This window comes from Salmo salar, chromosome ssa19, assembly GCF_905237065.1.
Source record: "Salmo salar chromosome ssa19, Ssal_v3.1, whole genome shotgun sequence".
NCBI classification, from domain to species: domain Eukaryota; kingdom Metazoa; phylum Chordata; class Actinopteri; order Salmoniformes; family Salmonidae; genus Salmo; species Salmo salar.
The window spans coordinates 76,164,862-76,185,621 of NC_059460.1; the positions used below are offsets into that span (position 1 = coordinate 76,164,862).

The following is a 20,760-nucleotide window of genomic DNA, read 5'->3' on the forward strand; positions in this document are numbered from 1 at the left end:
AAATAAAAAAACAACACGACATAATGACAAAGTGAAAACAGGTGTTTTTACATTTTTGCGAAATTATTGAAAATGAAATACAGAAATATCTCATTTACATAACTATTCACACCCCTGAGTGAATACTTTGTAGAAGCACTTTTGAAGCTGTTACAGCTATAAGTCTTTCTGGGTAAGTCTCCAAGGGCTTTCCACACTTAGATTGTGCATCATTTGACCATTATTCTTTTCAAAATTCTTCAAGCTCTGTCAAATTGGATGTTAATCATTGCTAAACAACAATTTTCAGGTATTTTCAGGTCTTTCAAGTAGATTTAAAAAACTGTAACTTGGCTAACATTCAATGTCTTATTGGTAAGCAACTTCAATGTAGATTTGGCCTTGTATTTTATGTTATTGTCCTGCTGAAAGGTGAATTCATCTCGCAGTGTCTGGTGGAAAGCAGACTGAACCAGGTTTTCCTCTAGGATTTTGCCTGTGCTTAGCTCTACTCTTTTTATTATCCTGAAAACTCCCCAGTCCTTAACGATTACAAGCATAACCATAACATGATGCAGCCATCACTATGCTTGAAAATATGGAGAGTGGTACTCAGTAATGTGTTGTATTGGATTTGCCCCAAACCTAACACTTTGTATTCAGGACAAAAAGTGAATTGCTTTGCAACAAGTTTTGTGTGTAATGAATAACTTCACCATGCTAAAGGGATATTTAATGTCAGCTTTTTTTTTTACCCATCTACCAATAGGTGCCCTTCTTTGCAAGGCATTGGAAAACCTCCCTGGTCTTTGTGGTTGAATATGTGTTTGAAATTCCCTGCCAAACTTAGGGATCTTACAGATAATGATATGTGTGGGGTATAGAGCTGAGGTAGTCATTCAGAAATCATGTTCAACACTTGTTCAACACATTTTTACTCATGAATTTATTTAGGCTTACCATAACAAAGGGGTTGAATACGTACTGACTGAAGGCACAATGCACACATTCCGGCCACGTTGATGCGTGTGCATTATTTTCCTGACGTTGTCAGCAAACCCGTTTATAGAAGGCAACATATGAAGTTAATTTTCCCGTAAAATAAATATATATATATATCATATGCATTTGACGGATGCATTTCTTTAAGATATATGCTACTAAATAATCTACATCACATAATTACAGAATGAATCCATCAAAATCATAGTGCATGTTGTAGGTAGGCAAAGCATGGTGCTGGGAAATACTCATTACTGATACATGGCCTAACACCTCAGGTGCAATAGTTCATTCAGTAAGATACTTTCTCCACCTGCAGAGAAAATATACACAAAAACGCATGAAATCTGCTGAAATACTTTTTGTACATATTTGCACGAATTGAGTGTGAGATTGTGTTGGATCAAAATGTGTACTCTTCATCCCCTGAACCTGTTTGGGAATGAGAAGAGATACTATACTGTATGTGCAATGCACATTTCTGTTTGGTCTCTGTTATTGGTAAGCCACCAGCCTAGCCATTCTTCCCATATAAACATAATTTTTCATTTAACATTTTGATGGACAGTTAGACCTACCCCACTGGGCACAGACGTCAATTCAACGTCTATTCCACGTTGGTTCAACGTCATTTCATTGATTGAACCAGTGTGTGACCAGTGGGATCAGATTCAATGGCAGAAAATAATTACCGTTGTGTATCTCTGGCAAAAATAAGGTGCGCAATTTACAGATATGTTTTTTTGCAGGAATTTTGGAAGCATGGGTGATGCGGCAGATAGAAGGCTCTCTGGATAGATTATGTTTCTAAGTGCGCCAGGTGCCTTGCGCATCTTAGTTGGCGTCACTAACAATAGTCCACTGGTCCTACTTCTAGCCGAAAACGTTGGAAAGGTCTCACCATACGCGCTCTGACCGCAGCACAGCGCCGCTGGTCTTCGCTTTCAGCGCACCTGCACATCCAACCATGGATGGGGACTTTATGTTAACGAGAGGATAGTTAAGAACGCAATTATTAAAATCCTGCAGAAATTTCAGTCGTTGACTGCTGTGGTGGTAGCATAGCAACAACACGCAAGAATCAGAGAAACATCAGCAATCTCACGCTGCCTTGCAAGCTCAAAACTCTCCGTTAGAAACTCGGCGCGCTGCTCGCTGAAAAGACACTCCCTGGAGAGGAGCGCGAGTACGCCGAATAAAAGGGATACGCTATTCTCCCAGATGCAGGTTGACTTGGAAAAGCTTGGGCCTCGATGAAAACTACAGCGCCTAGTGACTGTGACTGGTTGTCCTTGCTGAAGAAGATCGCTAAACCTTTGCCAAAATGGAATTACATGGAATTAACAGAGTTTCCTTTTACGACATGAGATATCCGGGCCCAGGAATCGAAACTTTATTTGAGTGTTTTTAAGATGTGGTTGTTTTTGCCTGTCTTCTATGGTAAGCGTTTCGTTATAGGTGTTTGGATATGATATTGAAGAACTCGTACTAGAATAAGCGGCTCATCTAAATGTCATGCATCTTCACTGTGCTTGTTTATGCGTTATACTGTAGATGGCTCCTGTCACGACCGCATATATTGAACATTATTTCATTGCTCCTGTTCTGGGGGGGGGGCTGTATTTTCATTTGAAGACATTCAATCTGTTTATGTTTATCTATGTATTGGACCTAATGCACCATATCAATATCTGACGATTCATTCATGTCTATCTGTAATGTTATCATATCCTTGAATAGCCTACTAAACATTAATCAACTGCACTTATGAATACTCAGTTGCCTGTCCAAGGACTGGATGAATGAATAATTGACACACGTCATGCGGTTAGATGTGGAGACAGTAAAAACACTAGCCATTGCGCATCTGTTATTATTGCATAGCCTACTCAGAAATCGACGAGCCTAAATAACTGTCCTCGTCATTTTTTACGTAGGCTACTGAATAGTTTTTAATCTTAATTCTGCTACAGTAGACATATGTCTGTTCTGTGTTTAGTTTTACATTTAAATTCCTATTCAGCATCAAGTGAACATTGTTTATGGCACAATAGGTGCATTTCTCATCAGTGTTTTTCTGTGACATGGTCATAGATATGCCTTGCCATGAGCACCCGAGTGTTCCTCTTAACTCAAACTGTTATTATCATCATCTGTGTGTGTGTGTGTGTGTGTGTGTGTGTGTGTGTGTGTGTGTGTGTGTGTGCCTGCCTCTGTGTGTGCGTGCGTGCGTGCGGGGGGCTGTGAAGGTTTAGCAGGGTTCAATGGTTCACTATACATTGTGACTGAAGGCAGTTGAAAGGTAAGAGGGGCATTCACATAATCAGAAACCCCACTTTTGTTAACAGCAATTTGGAGATCAGTTACCAACTGAGTGCACTAAACCAGGGGTTCTCCTCAAAAAATTGTTCTGGGAACCCTTTTGTGATAGCAAATTCATAAAGGACCCCTCATAATTACAACACAACTCGAGTGCAATAAAAATAATAAGTTTTACTTTGATGTCTGCAGTGGTTGGACGAACCAAGTCTCAGACCCGGGGAAAGAATATTTAAAAAGCACCTTTTGGCATTGGAGAGAACATTTAGCAGTTTTCAAGCTAATTTCCTGCAATTCTACACATTTTGTCATGGGGCAGAGATTGTTGTTGCAGCTTTAAAGCTAATATCCTTAAATTCTACACATTTTGCAATGAGGCAGAGAGAAAACTTTGCCGTTTTAAAGCTTAAATTACAGTGCATTTTAAAAAACATTTTTGGGGGATAGCTTTGAACTACGGAAATGTATAATTGCTGGATTACAGTGGATAGCCTACCAATATCCCTGTGAACCTCCCAGGCCCATGTTGCCCAGGGTTAACAACATAATAGTACATTGTATTCCACACTTTAAACTTATTAAACAATCGCTTTGTCAATAGTTGTTTGATCTGTTAGTAATATTCGTGTAAATTATCATTTTTTATCTGACCACGGAGCCCCTGCAGTACCTCCCCTGCACTAAACTCCTCATTATAATGCTGATTATGTAATCAATTATTAAAATGTGCTTCAGTTGCCTCTTGAAATTGTCTTTTGAACATAAACAAGAATATTAGGATTGTGTTTGAAAACAGCTGACATTGAAATCTTATGATTCTATAACCTGCTAAAGAATTATAAATTGGTGCAATGTCAATGCATGGTTATCAAATATTCTCCTAATCGTATGGTAAAATAAATTCATTGCCTTAGGGAACATAAGTAAACGCATGTTGAACATCCCTCAGATAAACAGAAAGCACATACACACAGATAAAGAATTCTGAGAAACAGGTTTCTTCCTATTCACCTCCCCAACACAAAGACTCCTGTAGAACCCCAAGTCATGTTTCAGCATGCTCCTGTAACAGAGCTGGTTTGGTGACCTTAGTTTTCCTTAGATCTGAAGAGTTGCTCTGGGTCAGACATTAGCTGGCAGAGTCCAGTAACTCAAATGTGGAGTGTTGAGAGGTTTCTAATCTGATAGAGCTTGATACTTCACCACTATGAAGATGGACAGAGCTGTGGACCTATAGTGACCTTGACGCACGCCATCAAATGGTGAAGGATGTTCATAGAATTAGTTTGAGGGAACAGTACAGTCGTCTCTGTGTTTGTCAGAGGGGATGAGAGTTAGTTTGAGGGAACAGTACAGTCGTCTCTGTGTTTGTCAGAGGGGTGAGAATTAGTTTGAGGGAACAGTACAGTCGTCTCTGTGTTTGTCAGAGGGGGGTGAGAGTTAGTTTGAGGGAAGAGTACAGTCGTCTCTGTGTTTGTCAGAGGGGGGTGAGAGTTAGTTTGAGGGAACAGTACAGTCATCTCTGTGTTTGTCAGAGGGGGGTGAGAGTTAGTTTGAGGGAACAGTACAGTCGTCTCTGTGTTTGTCAGAGGGGGGTGAGAGTTAGTTTGAGGGAACAGTACAGTCGTCTCTGTGTTTGTCAGAGGGGATGAGAATTAGTTTGAGGGAACAGTACAGTCGTCTCTGTGTTTGTCAGAGGGGATGAGAGTTAGTTTGAGGGAACAGTACAGTCGTCTCTGTGTTTGTCAGAGGGGATGAGAGTTAGTTTGTGGGAACAGTACAGTCGTCTCTGTGTTTGTCAGAGGGGATGAGAGTTAGTTTGAGGGAACAGTACAGTCGTCTCTGTGTTTGTCAGAGGGGATGAGAGTTAGTTTGAGGGAACAGTACAGTCGTCTCTGTGTTTGTCAGAGGGGGGTGAGAGTTAGTTTGAGGGAACAGTACAGTCGTCTCTGTGTTTGTCAGAGGGGGGTGAGAGTTAGTTTGAGGGAACAGTACAGTCGTCTCTGTGTTTGTCAGAGGGGGATGAGAGTTAGTTTGTGGGAACAGTACAGTCGTCTCTGTGTTTGTCAGAGGGGATGAGAATAAGTTTGTGGGAACAGTACAGTCGTCTCTGTGTTTGTCAGAGGGGGGTGAGAGTTAGTTTGAGGGAACAGTACAGTCGTCTCTGTGTTTGTCAGAGGGGGGTGAGAATTAGTTTGAGGGAACAGTACAGTCGTCTCTGTGTTTGTCAGAGGGGATGAGAGTTAGTTTGAGGGAACAGTACAGTCATCTCTGTGTTTGTCAGAGGGGATGAGAGTTAGTTTGAGGGAACAGTACAGTCATCTCTGTGTTTGTCAGAGGGGGGTGAGACCATAGTGATACATTTCCCATATCCAAGTCTATTGATGAGACATGGTAGAAAGACCAATATACTGCAGTAGAAAAGCTGAGGGCTGTCGAGGTATGTTGCTATTTATGAAGAGATGGAGGAAAAGAGGTGTGTTGGTGGTTATGTCTATCTATGAAGAGGAGTTTAGAGGTGGTTATGTCTATCTATGAAGAGGAGTTTAGAGGTGGTTATGTCTGTCTGTGAAGAGGAGTTTAGAGGTGGTTATGTCTATCTATGAAGAGGAGTTTAGAGGTGGGTATAAATAGCAGACCTTATATAAACTGTACATACTGTATATACACACAACTGTTCAAAAGTTTGGGGTCACTTAGAAATGTCCTTCTTTTTTTTTATAGAAAAGCAATTTTTTGGTCCATTAAAATAACATCAAATTGATCAGAAATACAGTGTAGACATTGTTAATGTTGTAAATTACTATTGTAGCTGGAAATGGCAACATTTTTATGGAATATCTACATAGGCGTACAGAGACCCATTATCAGCAACCATCACTCCTGTGTTCCAATGGCACGTTGTGTTAGCTAATCCAAGTTTATCATTAAAAAAAAGGCTAATTGATCATTAGAAAACCCTTTTTCAATTATGTTAGCACAGCTGAAAACTGTCGTTCTGATTAAAGAAGCAATAAAACTGTCCTTCTTTAGACTAGTTGAGTATCTGGAGCATCAGCATTTGGGTGTTCGATTACAGGCTCAAAATGGCCAGAAACAAATAACTTTATTCTGAAACTCATTAGTCTATTCTTTTTTCTGAGAAATGATGGCTATTCCAGTGCAAGAAATTGCCAAGAAACTGAAGATCTGGTACACCGCTGTGTATTACTCCCTTCACAGAATAGCGCAAACTGTCTCTAACCAGAATAGAAAGAGGAGTGGGAGGCCTCGGTGCACAAAGAGGACAAGTACATTGGAGTGTCTAGTTTGAGAAACAGACGCCTCACATGTCCTCAACTGGCAGCTTCATTAAATTGTACCCGCAAAACACCAGTCTCAACTTCAACAGTGAAGAGGCGACTCCGGGATGCTGGCCTTCTAGGCAGAGTTGCAAAGAAAAAGCCATATCTCAGACTGGCCAATAAAAAGAAAATATTAAGATTGGCAAAATAACAGACACCGGACAGAGGAAGATTGGAAAAAAGTGTTATGGACAGACAAATCTAAGTTTGAGGTGTTCGGAACACAAATAAGAACTTTCGTGAGACGCATAAAAAATAAAAAGATGCTGGAAGAGTGCTTGACGCCATCTGTCAAGCATGGTGGAGGCAATGTGATGGTCTGGGGGTGCTTTGGTGGTGATACAGTGATAGATTTGTACAGGGTAAAAGGGTTCTTGAAGAAGGAAGACTATCACTCCTTTTTGCAACGCCATGACACCCCTTGGACGGCGCTTAAATGGAGCCAGTTTCCTCCCACAACAGGATAATGACCCAAAGCACAGCTCCAAACTATGCAATAACTATTTAGGGAAGAAGCAGTCAGCTGGTATTCTGTCTATAATGGAGTGGCCAGCACATTCACTGGATCTCAACCCTATTGAACTGTTGTGGGAGCAGCTTGACCGTATGGTACGTAAGAAGTGCCCATCAAGCCAGTCCAACATGTGGGAGGTGCTTCAGGAAGCAAGGGGTGAAATCTCTTCAGATTACCTCAACAAATTGACAACTAGAATGCCAAAGGTCTGCAAGGCTGTAATTGCTGCAAATGGAGGATTCTTTGACGAAAGCAAAGTTTGAAGGACACGATTATTATTTAAATTAAAAATCATTATTTATAACCTTGTCAACGTCTTGACTATATTTCCTATTCATTTAGAAACTCATTTCATGTATGTTTTCATGGAAAACAAGGACATTTCTAAGTGACCCCAAACTTTTGAACGGTAGCATAAATATATATATATATGTATATAACCAATTATGAAGGCTCCTAAGGTGTGCTGGAGAGACAGGTAGAGAATAGTGCTGCCCAGGAGGTCGGCAGAATCAAAGGAGCAACTCAATTGCACCTCGTTGCTATTGTCACATCACCAAAATGTCATTTTTACTTTTAGCCTTTTAACTTTCCCTGAGTCATTGAAATTTACCACAGCCTAAGTGAGTCCATGCCGGCACTGATCATTCATTTCAACACTTCACTGGTCATTTCTGAGATCATCATGTTTATGTACTATTTCACCTTGTTTATGTACCAGCCCTGAGAGAACGGAGGAGAGATCAAGTTATGATGCTGTTGTTATAGAGTCATTCAAGGTTTATGATGGAGAGATGTATCCAATGGTTACTACTGCCTCAGTGTGCCTCTACAGCACTGAGAATGTGTGTGAAGCCAAGCCGCCGTACGGCAGGAATCAATGGTTATCTACTCTCTTATTTTACATTAAGCACAGAATAGGTGTGTGTGTGTGTGTGCGCGTGTGCGTGCGCACACGTCCGTGTGTGCGTGCGACACTGAGGTTACAGGTCAGCTTGCAGTTCAAAGGTTAATTCATCGATCCATAAACTATCCATAAATGCCTTATCAACTTCACAGGAGGATGACAATACAACCCTGTTATGCTTCGGTTCCTCAATACATTTTACTGTTCACAGTGCATGTCCAATTATCTCTTTGGTAAACGTACAATTTATTTAATCAGGAGTCAGGGGTTGCGTTGATATTTTCTTGCATGGTTGTTAATTTAACTGACATGATGTATCTTTTTAGTCACACCAGTTTTACTTTGAAATTCAATCAAACCCCCGCTGCAGAAAGCACACTCCATGAAAAATGACCATGCCTGTAATGTCTTATTTGAAATAGGGGGTTTCAACTTAAAATAAAACAGTGTTATTTTCCACAATGCAGGTTTAATTAAATCCCAGAAAAATTGGTTGACTTGTATTTGGCAACTATAACTGCGTTAACAAGTATATCATTGATTGCTACTTCATGCTATCTCTAATGATTGGCCGCTGCCAGTGATAATTAAAAATGGCCACTGTGGCCTGTAAAAAAGCTAATCGCTACTGGTGCAGGTTTCAGGGCATTCTTCTTCTTCCTGACAGAGAACCCATGTTCTTTACACCATCTAGCATCCTTCAACAAAAGAGGAGAAATACTTGTCATTTTTCTTTGAAGTAGACAGCAATTCAGTTGGATACCAGAAAATAAATATATTGCCAGGAATAAAACTGTACTATAATTCATATAGCACGGTGATCCATCAATAGCCAATGATTCTGGCCGAGACAAATCAATTTCAGCTAGCTGTGGGCGTTCATCTGGGGTTGCCTTGGATTCCACTTGGCATTTTGCAGAGGCTGCAATCCACACCCGCCCTCAATAATGCGCTTGACATTATGGTCAAGACTGAATTATCCTGTGGTATGAAATAGGATTTACTGAGGGTTATTGTGAAGTGAAAGAGCAAGAACAGAAAATAACTGGTGATGTGAATGTGGTGAAGGGTTACAGTACATTAGTTAATGGATTGACACAATACCCAGCTTGATCACAGTGCTTTAGCTACACCACTAGGCACCAGGCAATAGTGGCTTACACACATACCCCCCTACAATTAACAAAGCATGCCTTCAAGCTTACTGTATATTTTCCCTAGGGAAAGATGTAGGTCTATGCCTTTATGCAGTCCATTCATTAGTCTAAGTGAGAGAAATGCTCAGGCAACAACGGTTTAATTAGACCTGCAACTGGACAGTACATTTGTCATCACAAATGAAGAATTATAGCTGCAATATATAACTAGGAGGCTATTCCTGGCCAAATGTCACCGGCCAAATGTCAGCACTGTCTGTTCTCTCTCTCCCTGCTGATTTAGGATTGATGGATATTTACATTTTATGGCATACCCCCTGTGTGCTCTACACTGGCAAGCTACGCATAAAACAAAATGGATTTAAATATTATTGCCATTCACCGGTAATAGCGCCAATCTGATCAAACTCACTGGACTCACTCCTTGTCCTCATCATTTGTGAGCTGTCAACAAACGGCTGGCAGTGAGTTGCGAGAAAAAAGCAATTTTTACCCCCCAATTCTAACATTGAAGCGATCATATGAAGCTAAATGAGCTAGCCTACACACAGCTAGCCATTTTTAATTGGACTGACCTTCTGTGGGTTAATGGGTTAATGCAAAAAGGCCAACACAAACACTTGTGCCTGCCTGAAATTGTTAGCTACCAGCTAGCTTCTTCTCTCCTCCCTCCACTAGTCGCTATGCTAGCTGTGTGTAGAAGTCTCAGCTGGGTGGATGCCGCGTGCAGGGGTACAGCCCTTAAAGTGCTCCTGTGGGCCCAGCAGCCATTTGGCTTGTCTCTTTGAATTATCTCCGACACCAGGTGCTTCTTTCTGCTCCGTCTGTTTGCCAGCGAGGGGAGTATTAAAAGAGGCTTATTTTTCACCCAGGAGCTTGTTTTTATTAGCGCTCTAAAGAGCTGTTTCCTCTTAAGTCTTTATTATTAAGGTACACTTTCCAAATGACCATATGTCAGGGTGTGTTTTTATTTCTCTCACTATTTTTTGTAAGATAATACATTTATGATAGAGGATGAACAATCAACATCTTTTGTGTTGCACATGCAGGGTGTATTGCACAATTGAATTATTTATTTGTGATTGATTTATTGAACCCTTACATCTTGGTTTGTTTTACGTGGACTATTGATCATGTTATGTCCGTTTATGGAAGGATCGGACCAAGGTGGTAGGCATACATCATACTTTATTAGATGAACACCGAAAACAAAACAAATACAAATGAAACGTAACGTTCAGTAGGGCTACACAGCACAGTACCAAAAACAAGATCCCACAAACATAAGGTGGGAAAAAGGCTGCCTAAGTATGATCCCCAATCAGAGACAACGATAGACAGCTGCCTCTGATTGGGAACCATACCCGGCAAACAAAGAAATAGAAAAACTAGAATGCCCACCCAAATCACACCCTGACCTAACCAAATAGAGAAATAAAAAGGCTCTCTAAGGTCAGGGCGTGACAGATCATTAGTTACACTGAAGCCATTGTTCCAATGTCTTAATTGGTAGCCATTAATAATCAGCTGTGTTTGTGAGCTCACAAATCACCTGGGAGCAGAGCGAAGTGTGTATATTGCACATTGGGGATGTGTGGAACTTACTCCTCAGCCGGAAGTGTCCCCACTTGCGCCAGCGTATAGCAAATTTTTTCGCATGGTGCCGACTGGTAAGATGCTTCAGAAGGGCGGTCACCTGTGCTAGCAAGGCAGAGGTCCTGGGCTTGAGCCTCGTGTGAGCCGAATCAGAAGGAAGCGGTACTCACTAAGCAAGCAGCATAACCTCCTTGAGAGTGGTGCCGTGGTCCGGATCTACAGTTGCACTCAGCTCAACGCTGGGGGTCACTGTTGAGTAAATTTGAGGCTACTGGTTGTTTCACGCCATGAGAGAGTCACTCGCTCCAGCTGGTAACTGCACTGCACACCAATCTCCATGCATCTCAATGAACAATTGTGGACAAGATATAGGTCTTGGATTATGTATTTGAATATGCCCTCCTGGGGTCGTAGATGTGCCAGTGTTATGGAGAATCATGCTTCGACTGGCTCTTCCGAGTAGTCAGCAGAGTAGTCAGAGAGCGGAGAGAATCTTTTTGACGACTCCCACAGATGGTGAAGCTCTTTGTATCAAAGTGTATCAGACTCACATCCAGGACAGGTGGGGCTAGGTCTGCCGAGACAGCAGCAGCCATGTCTGAATGTCCTCTCCTCTCTCACTCCTCTCTGGTTTAGGCGAGCAGATCTGTAGTCACCTTCTTCAATGGAGAACTTCAATTTCTGCTCTGCTTGGCTGCTTCAAGGTGGTGCATTAGCTCGCCGTATGTGTACCATCACTAGTTGCACAATAACATCAAAATAATCTCAATCTTGTAACACAACAACACACTCTTTAGACCACCTTTTCAGGCACATTGCTTGTCCCTGGATGCTTTTACTTATCTCCTTATCTGCCTTTATCTCAAGGGGATTTTCCTCCTATCATTGTATAGGTATTGGCATTGCTTTTGGTGTCGCTATTGATAGTGATGGTGTACCTAGTTCAGAGTTTTAAAACTTGTCCGGCCCAATGGGGCGGCAGGTAGCCTAGTGGTTAGAGTGTTGGACCAGTAACCGAAAGCTTGCTGGTTGAATCCCTGAGCTGACAAGGTACAATTCTGTCGTTCTGCCCCTGAACAAGGCAGTTAATCCACTGTTCCCCCGGTAGGCCATCATTGTAAATAAGAATTTGTTCTGACTAGTTAAATAAAGTTTAAATAAAACATTTATAAAAAATAATAATTCAACTGCAGGGGTCCCCCAAGGTTTAGTCTCAAATCCGTTCCTGATGTGCTGAGCATAGCAAGAGCCAGCAAGTACACTACACACACTGTGAAGACTTTTAAGGGACAGTCTTCTTCCTGTATTCAGTGTTTTCTATAGGGTGATCATGATTCTCTATGCAGCTTAGTAACGGCGCTGCCTGGCGTTTCTGCTCTCTTGCCCCTTACTTTAGAAAGAGGAGTGGTGTGGCAGTGTTGGATGGCCAGATGTTTTCATTCTTCACAGTCCACTAGGCTTTAGACGGAGTAAGCAGTCTGTAAGATGTGTGTATTTATATCCCCTGTTGATCTTAGAACAGTATATTGTGAAGCCACAGAATGTCTACCTCGCCCGCTCTGCCATGCCGCCTTGTCATTTTGGTGCATTCACCCCAGAGCATGTGTGTGTGTGTGTCCAGACTTGTGTGTGCACATGAATTTCTGTTACTCCGCTCCCTGTGCTGTGGCAGAAATCTCATCACTCCCACACATCTCGAGCTGTCACCCAGTGAGCAAGTGCCTCTGGAAAACAGCCTTCACTTTGCATTGATTCTTATTGTTTCCCTCCTCCTTCATCCTGAAAGAGCAGAACTTTGCATATTTCACTGGGATGATCTAAATTAGTCTGAGCACAGCAGAGGTGTAGCTCTATTCAACTGAATAGGACTGGCAAATTCAGCAGTGCATTAACTATTATGGACTGCTTGAGTATCATCATCGATATTGTTAATCTAGAGCTATTATCAAACCTTTCCTCTTTCTCTCCCTGCCTATCTCTAACTCTCTTCCCCTCCTCTCTTTCCCCCTCTCTCTCTCTGGCCTCAGGATGAGTGAGTGAGCCGTCCGTCCATCCGTTGCGTCCCAACCATGATCGCCACCGGAGGCCTGCTGCGGATCAACAGGAGGCAGGACTCACTGCGCTCCAAGAGCCGTGCCGAGAACAAGCGCAAGAGGAAAGCCAAGAAGAAGCAGAAGAACGAGGTGGTGGTGGTCAAGGGCAAGCTGAATCTCTGCTCCGTCTCGGGTGTGGTAGCGGCCATTGGGATTCTGATCCTACTGGTGGGCATTTCCATGGCCATACTGGGCTACTGGCCTAGGGAGAGCCCACCATACCCTGCGCCGCGCCATACCCAAAGGATTTACGACAAGAAGGAAGAGTCAGGGCTGACAGGCAACTGGACGGACAACGCAAAGGTCGGATTTCACATGGATAGGGATTTGGACAGTAACAATCGTTCCAACGGCACAGGTTTAGAGCAGCCTCCTATGGGCTTCCTGGCCGAGTTCTTGGATAAGTACCTGTACTCAGACAAGCTGAAGGTGTTCGGGCCCCTCATCATGGGCATTGGCATCTTTCTGTTCATCTGCGCCAACGCGGTGCTGCACGAGAACCGCGACAAGAAGACCAAAGTCATCAACCTGAGGGACATCTACTCCACAGTCATCGACATCCACAGCTTGCGGACTAAGGAGAACATGCCGCTCAATGGCTTTGTGAACTATGTGCAGTCCAAAGGGGTGGAAGGGAACCCTAGTGCTGTGTATACCGCCGCCCTGCTGGCCAAAGGAACATGGCCCTCAGGGGGCTCGCCGGATGAGGGCAGTCGGGGCCCCTCCAGATGCCACTCCCTGACCAGGTCAAGGGTCTTGTCACTCGAGAGGCAGACGTTCACCGACACAGTCTACACTATCTCCAGACACAGCGGGACTGGCCAGCAGAGCAGCCCTATTCCCATCCCCAAACAGTGGGAGACCAAGACAATAGTGGCCTCCTCGGTCAACGCCTTCACTCTCCCCATGACCAAACCCAACCACCGGGCCAACCAGCACCAGCGCAGGCCCTCGGCCAAAGCAGAGGCGGGGAGGAGCAGGGCTGCACTGTGCGACTCTGGGGAGGAAGACGACGAGGATCGGGTGGGGTACGTAGTTCCAGAAACCACCACTCAGGCCAAGGTAGAGACTTTGCGGATGGCCATGTTCTTGCCTCAAGACTCGGTAGAAGTATACAAGAGCAGTGGTAGCCTCCAGGGGGCGCCGCAGGGCTCCCAGGTGCAGCTACTCCCCTCTTCCCCCACCGGACACAGAGTGACAGGCTCCCACCTGTCCCTCAGTGCACTGACGGAATACTCCAGGTCCATCGACCTGGGCATCACTCCATCCACCTCCACCGATTGGAAGGTGGAACGGTCTCGGCGACTCAGCTGCCCTCGTCTAGAGGCACTGGGAGGCGGTGGGTACATCAAACTGGGCAACCTAGGGGGGGAGTCCTTTGAGTCAAGGGAGTCATGTGAGATGACTGCCTTCAGCCAAGTGACCTCAGAGGAGGCTCTGGCTAAGTGTCAGAGGGAAGGAGGAGGAGCCAATGAACAGGAGATCAGTTCCGGGGAACCACATGACAGGGGCTCAAGGCGATACTCCAACAAAGATAAACTTTTTATGATCTCTCAGTCAGACTCCGTTTTGGATGATGAGGAGGTGGAGAGCACAGACATATGATTGGACGATTGCTGATTAGATAATTGCTGATTGGCGGATTACTGATTGGCGTAATGAGTTTACTTGAACAAAATGAACACGGGATAACTGGCAGGGTGTTGGTCAAAGACACCTGACAACAGACTCAAGCAATTATGACTATTACAACAAACTGTATAGGATGTGAAATCTAGAGTATCTTGCTGTTCGCTGCAAATGCAATTATCGATATGTGACCAAAAAACCGAACATGGTCTTTGGTGGGCTATGAAAAGTGAAGACTGTGTGTGTGAGTAGTATTTTGTCAAGCGTGTGTTTGTGTAGGTTGGAAGCATCGCATCCAACAGAAAGAGTTTCACAGCAAAAAGATAACATTAACCAAAAAGGGCCCGTTTTTAAATGGTGACTGTACAGATACTGTACCATCCACTTGATGTAATAGTTTATATAATGTGTAGAAATATAATTGTGGCTGTTCCACCCACTGTCTCTACTGATGCTGTAGTAGTATATTGATTGAGAGTTGCTTTCTCAACAGCATGTATTTTATACTGCAATGTCCTTACACAGTTTTTGTCAGTTGCCAGAGGAAGGTTTGAATTCAAACTTTAATAGCAATACATAATTGACCATCTCTGTTTGCTTGTGGGTAATCACAGTGTTGGCATATTTGCCTGTCTCTTAAATTCTCTGAACAAGACATATGTTATTGTTTAGTTTTTTAGAACTGTTTTGACTTGCTTGTTAAGGAATCTATATCTTTGCCATCTCTATTGCCTGAGGGAAACTGAAAACCACACACTGACTAGCACAATTCACAGCAGAGCACTTGTATCTCGGTACAAGTAGCCTAACTACCTTACCACAAGTAACCATCCGTGTAGAAAACAAATATCAAATCAATGTTATCCTGTGCAAAAGCAGCTGGGTTGTTTTTGTAGTTGGTTGTTGTTCAATGACAAACCTGCAGTATGTATTGTATTCCAATTGTTGCTGGTAACCATGGTCATCCTATGGGCCAATCAGTCTTCAAATAAACATACAAAGCTGTCTCATTATCTGTTCCATCTGTAATCGCTGACCTTCTGTCAATCACGTTATCAACCCAAAGGTGAGAGAGAGAGAGAGAGAGAGAGAGAGAGAGAGAGAGAGAGAGAGAGAGAGAGAGAGAGAGAGAGAGAGAGAGAGAGAGAGAGAGAGAGAGAGAGAGAGAGAGAGAGAGAGAGAGAGAGAGAGAGAGAGAGAGAGAGAGAGAGAGAGAGAGAGAGAGAGAGGTAAGTGAAACCCATTTGGTATAGAATTCTGGTTCTTGGGAGTCGGGAGAGCGAGGTTTCCATCTGTTTATGGGGAGAAGGAGCTTAATATAGACACACAAAAAACAACAGCAGCGCGTATTCCATTACAAGTAAACTAATTCCCTGCGTTTTAGTGCCAATCGTCAAGCTGTTGGCGTCTTATGTAAACGTGGCCACTCAGTTTTATGAATGATCCTTATGGATTGAATGTAACCTTCCTGTGGATAGGACACCTAATGTTTCTTCACTGCAGTTTTTCCAGGGTCTTTGAAGTGTGTGTGCTCTTTGAACATGTATTAATTTACTATAGTTCACGGGAATCCTAGAGCAACATAAATTCAACCCTGAAACGGATTATACACACTGAACCCATTTAAGCTGCTGAATTCTGACTTGACTTCTCTCCATTTTTTACCATTTTTTTTAACCTGTCTGACCTTTCTCTCAGCCAGCCAAGGCAGACGTGTGAAGGCTTGAAGGTTTTTTTCTCTCTCTCTCCCTCTCTCTCCCGCTCTCCCTCTCTCTCTCGCTCTCTCTCTCTCTCTCTCTGGCCTGCAGTGAGCTCTGAATCTTTCAACATCTCTCTCAAACCCTCCGCCTCTAACTCACATATCACAGAACGTCTAACTCTTCCTTATTCTCAATGTCATAGCATCGCCTATTCCCTTATGTTTCAGTTTAAACTGGGTTTCTCATCAATGTTTAATTACTACTTCTAATTAACAGTGGAAATGCTCAGTTATCTTCCAACGGCAGGTGATATGTACTTGGTATAGTCAGTCTCCTGTTCCTCGCTTCAGGTGACGGCTTTCCTCTATTCTTCCCTTGAAGAGTTTTTCAGCTGACTTGGCGATTCTTTGCTCATTAAGATAATGAGCTGTAAGTCCTCTTGACGATTGTTTTTAAAGTGAGCTTGATCTCAACAACTGGAATGAAACACAACTTCTCAGTGATGTCTAGGATTAATACCAATTTGAAGACCAAATCCAATGCCATAGAGTGTAGACTGATGGCTATATAGGCTACTTCACATGGAAGAGAAATACATTCCTCATGTTACATTTTATCTCAACCCTAGGCTTATTGCCACCCCTTTTCAACATCCTTTCCCTTGCCCCGTCTATGTTCAGATAAGATTTACAAACAAAAGTACTTCATCTTAATGTTCCCCAAGGTATACAGGGACAGCACACAAGTAATCCTTACTTTATTGTATTCATTAAACCTACTATTCCGGATTTGTAATACATTTCCTTCAATCTCTACATCTGAATTTATTTGACACTGATAAAAGCGGACACATCTATCCCACGTTCAGCTCGTCTCAGTAAATTTGACGTGACGCAATGAGAGTATCGACAGTCACATTGTTTTACATCCCCTCTGTCAGGAACATTTGATCTAAATGACAGAACTTCTGACATGCCAAATCAAGTTTACTGCACTTGTTGTAAATGACATCGAGGATCTGCTTGGACCATCAAAATGTTATAGACGTTTATCATCATAGCAGCCACATTGAGCTGAAAAATAAAATAAGTCTGGATGCCTAATGTTGACAGTATTAGGAAAGCCTGGTAAACATTTGCATTCAACTATTTAGTGTCAGTGACTCACAGAGGAAATCAAGTCTGAATAAATTAGGAAGCATGAATATATTACAGTAGGATCAAATGACTTTCTATAAGGTAGGCTCTGAGCCACAGATATGGGTCTGATTAGGCATATAGCCCTGTTTTCCAGTGGTAGGCCCGCCTGTCAGATATTTTTGTAAGCCTAGACAACGAATTTAATAACAGCAGAACGGTTCAGTAAGTGGGCATTTCCACCTGAGATTTCCACCCACACCAGTGTGTTGTTAGTGTTTCTGTTAATAGAATATTTTTCGGGAACTGTGTTACCATCAGGAATGTGACACTTAAGACTTCGGGTGAGTAAAATCAACAACCTATGCATCATCAAAGTAGTTGCTTAGTGAGAACGTGTTAACTCATGTTCACCTTTAAAAGGAAAAGGGGGGGAAAGATGCACAGTGAGGTTTCTGCTAAGACCTGAGTTGGATTATGTAACGACAGATGCCGTTTATATAACACGCCCAAACATCTAGCAGCATCTCTGTGTACCTCTCTCTCTCAGTCACCATCACTTGCGCATCAGTGCAGCGCAACAGCTCGTAGGCCTGTCCAAGCACAGCTTCCAGCTTCCATTATCCGTGGGGAAAAAGCAGTTCAGCATCCCACACATTAACTTGAATAACAATCAGTTAGCCGGGCAAATAAGATGTATGACTCCTCGTCTTAGTCATACCCAGCTCCATTACTATATACAGCATATCAATGTGACAAGGTGTGCGCACAGAATGACATGTGGGCATCTAATGATGTGAGTCACATGTGGCCTAGTAATTGGGAGGTAAAGCATGATATTTTGAGATCTCATGACCATGCATTGGCTGCTGTATCAAACGGCTGCGTAGGCTCCGATAAATACCCACTGCCGTCTTTTTGCACCATCTAGTGGTATGTTTAAAGAATATATATATTTTTTTTTTCATGCAGCCCTTCAAATGGGCCTACTATATATTCCAAAGCTGCTGTCATGTTTTCATCTTTATCTTTACAGCGCTCATGGATAATAGTATTTGTGTGTGTGTGTGTGTTTGTGTGCGTGTGTGCGTGCACAATGATAATTTTACTTTCATTTGCATGTGTTTGATGCATTCATACTTTTCCAGCCATTAAAGTGAGCCCATCCTCCCCAGTCAAAGACAAGACAGTAAATTCTATGAAAATAATTAATGTGAACTACACCAAATAAAAAACAAAAAATAAGTTGAGACTAGTAATAGTTGCCCTAATGGCCAGTTGTGACGTAAGCACGCCATGTTACTTTTGAAAAGAAAAGTGTTTCTTAGTTTTTTCATTTCATGGCCAACTAGCAACACTCTGTCCTAACACATAAAATACTAGCAACATACTGTCCTAACATAAAACACTAGCAACACTCTGTCCAAACACATAAAATACTACCAACACTATGTCCTAACACATAAAATACTACCAAGATTCTGTCCTAACACAAAATACTAGCAACACACATTCTGTCCTAACACAAAATACTAGCAACACTCTGTCCTAACACTTAAAATACTAGCAACACTCTGTCCTGACACATAAAACAATAGCAACACTCTGTCCTGACACATAAAATACTAGCAACACTGTCCTAACACATAAATTACTAGCAACACTCTGTCCTAACACATAAAATACTAGTCGAACCCTGTCCTAACACATAAAATACTAACAACACTGTCCTAACACATAAAATACAAGCAACACTCTGTCCTAACACATAAAATTCTAGCTCAACCCTGTCCTAACGCATAAAATACTAGCCGTACCCTGTCCTAACACATAAATATACAAGCAACACTCTGCCCTAACACATAAAATACTAACTGCACCCTTTCCTAACGCATAAAACACTAGCAACACTCTACCCTAACACATAAAATACTAGCAACACTCTGTCCTAACACATACAATACTAGCTTCACCCTGTCCTAACGCATACAATTCTAGCCGCAACCTGTCCTAACGCATTAAACACTAGCAACACTCTACCCTAACACATAAAATACTAGCAACACTCTGTCCTAACACATAAAATACTAGCTTCACCCTGTCCTAACGCATAAAGTACTAGCCGCAACCTGTCCTAACGCATTAAATACTAGCCAAACCCTGTCCTTACGCATAAAATACTAACTGCACCCTTTCCTAACGCATAAAATACTAGTCGAACCCTGTCCTAACGCATAAAATACTAGTCGAACCCTGTCCTAACGCATAAAATACTAGCCACACCCTGTCCTAACACATAAAATACAAGCAGGACTCTGTCCTAACACATAATATGCGAGCAAAACTCTGTCCTAACGCATAAAATATTAGCAACACTCTGTCCTAACACATAAAATACGAGCCGCACCCTGTCCTAACGCATAAAATACTAGCCAAACACTGTCCTAACACATAAAACACTACCTTTACCCTGTCCTAACGCATAAAATTCTAGCTCGACCCTGTCCTAACGCATAAAATCCTAACCACACACTGTCCTAACTCATTAAATACTAGCCAAACCCTGTCCTAACACATAATCTACTAACTGCACTCTTTCCTAACGCTTAAAATATTAGCCGCACCCTGTCCTAACGCATAAAATACTGGTACCAAGTCTGTCCTAACACATAAAATACAAGCAACAATCTGTCCTAATGCATAAAATACTAGCAACACTCTGTCCTAACACATAAAATACGAGCCTCACCCTGTCCTAACGCATAAAATACTAGCAACACTCTGTCCTAACACATAAAATACGAGCCCCACCCTGTCCTAACGCATAAAATACTAGCTTCACCCTGTCCTAATGCATAAAATACTAGCCAAACCCTGTCCTAACACATAAAATACTAGCTTCACCCTGTCCTAACGCATAAAATACTTGCTTCACCCTGTCCTAACGCATAAAATACTAGCTTCACTCTGTCCTAACGCATAAAATACTAGCTTCACACTGTCCTAACGCATAAAATACTTTCTTCACCCTGTCCTAACGCATAAAATACTAGCCCGACCCTGTCCTAATGCATAAAATACACTATGGCCAAAAGTATGTGGACATACTTTTGCTCGTTGAACATCTCATTCCAAAGTAATGGGGAATAACATGGAGTTGGTCCCCCCTCCCCTTTGCTGCTATAACAGCCTCCATTCCTCTGGGAAGGCTTTCCAGTAGATGTTGGAACATTGCTGCAGCGACTTGCTTCCATTCAGCAACAAGAGCATTAGTGAGGTCGGCCACTGATGTTGGGAGATTATGCCTGGCTCACAGTCGGCGTTCCAATTCATCCCAAAGGTGTTTTATGGGGTTGAGGTCAGGGCTCTGTGCAGGCCAGTCAT

The 20,760-nt window shown here is 42.6% G+C and overlaps 1 protein-coding gene across 1 annotated transcript; it reads left to right on the forward strand.

Moving 5' to 3' along the window:
* Positions 1-1,632: 1,632 nt before the first annotated feature.
* On the forward strand, positions 1,633-15,545 carry LOC106579652 (transmembrane protein 200C). The gene is made up of 2 exons (XM_014159769.2): positions 1,633-2,421; positions 12,846-15,545. Exon 2 carries the CDS (start codon positions 12,888-12,890, stop codon positions 14,514-14,516), a length of 1,629 nt encoding a protein of 542 aa, XP_014015244.2. The 5' UTR covers positions 1,633-2,421; positions 12,846-12,887; the 3' UTR covers positions 14,517-15,545.
* The last annotated feature ends 5,215 nt before the right edge of the window (positions 15,546-20,760 follow it).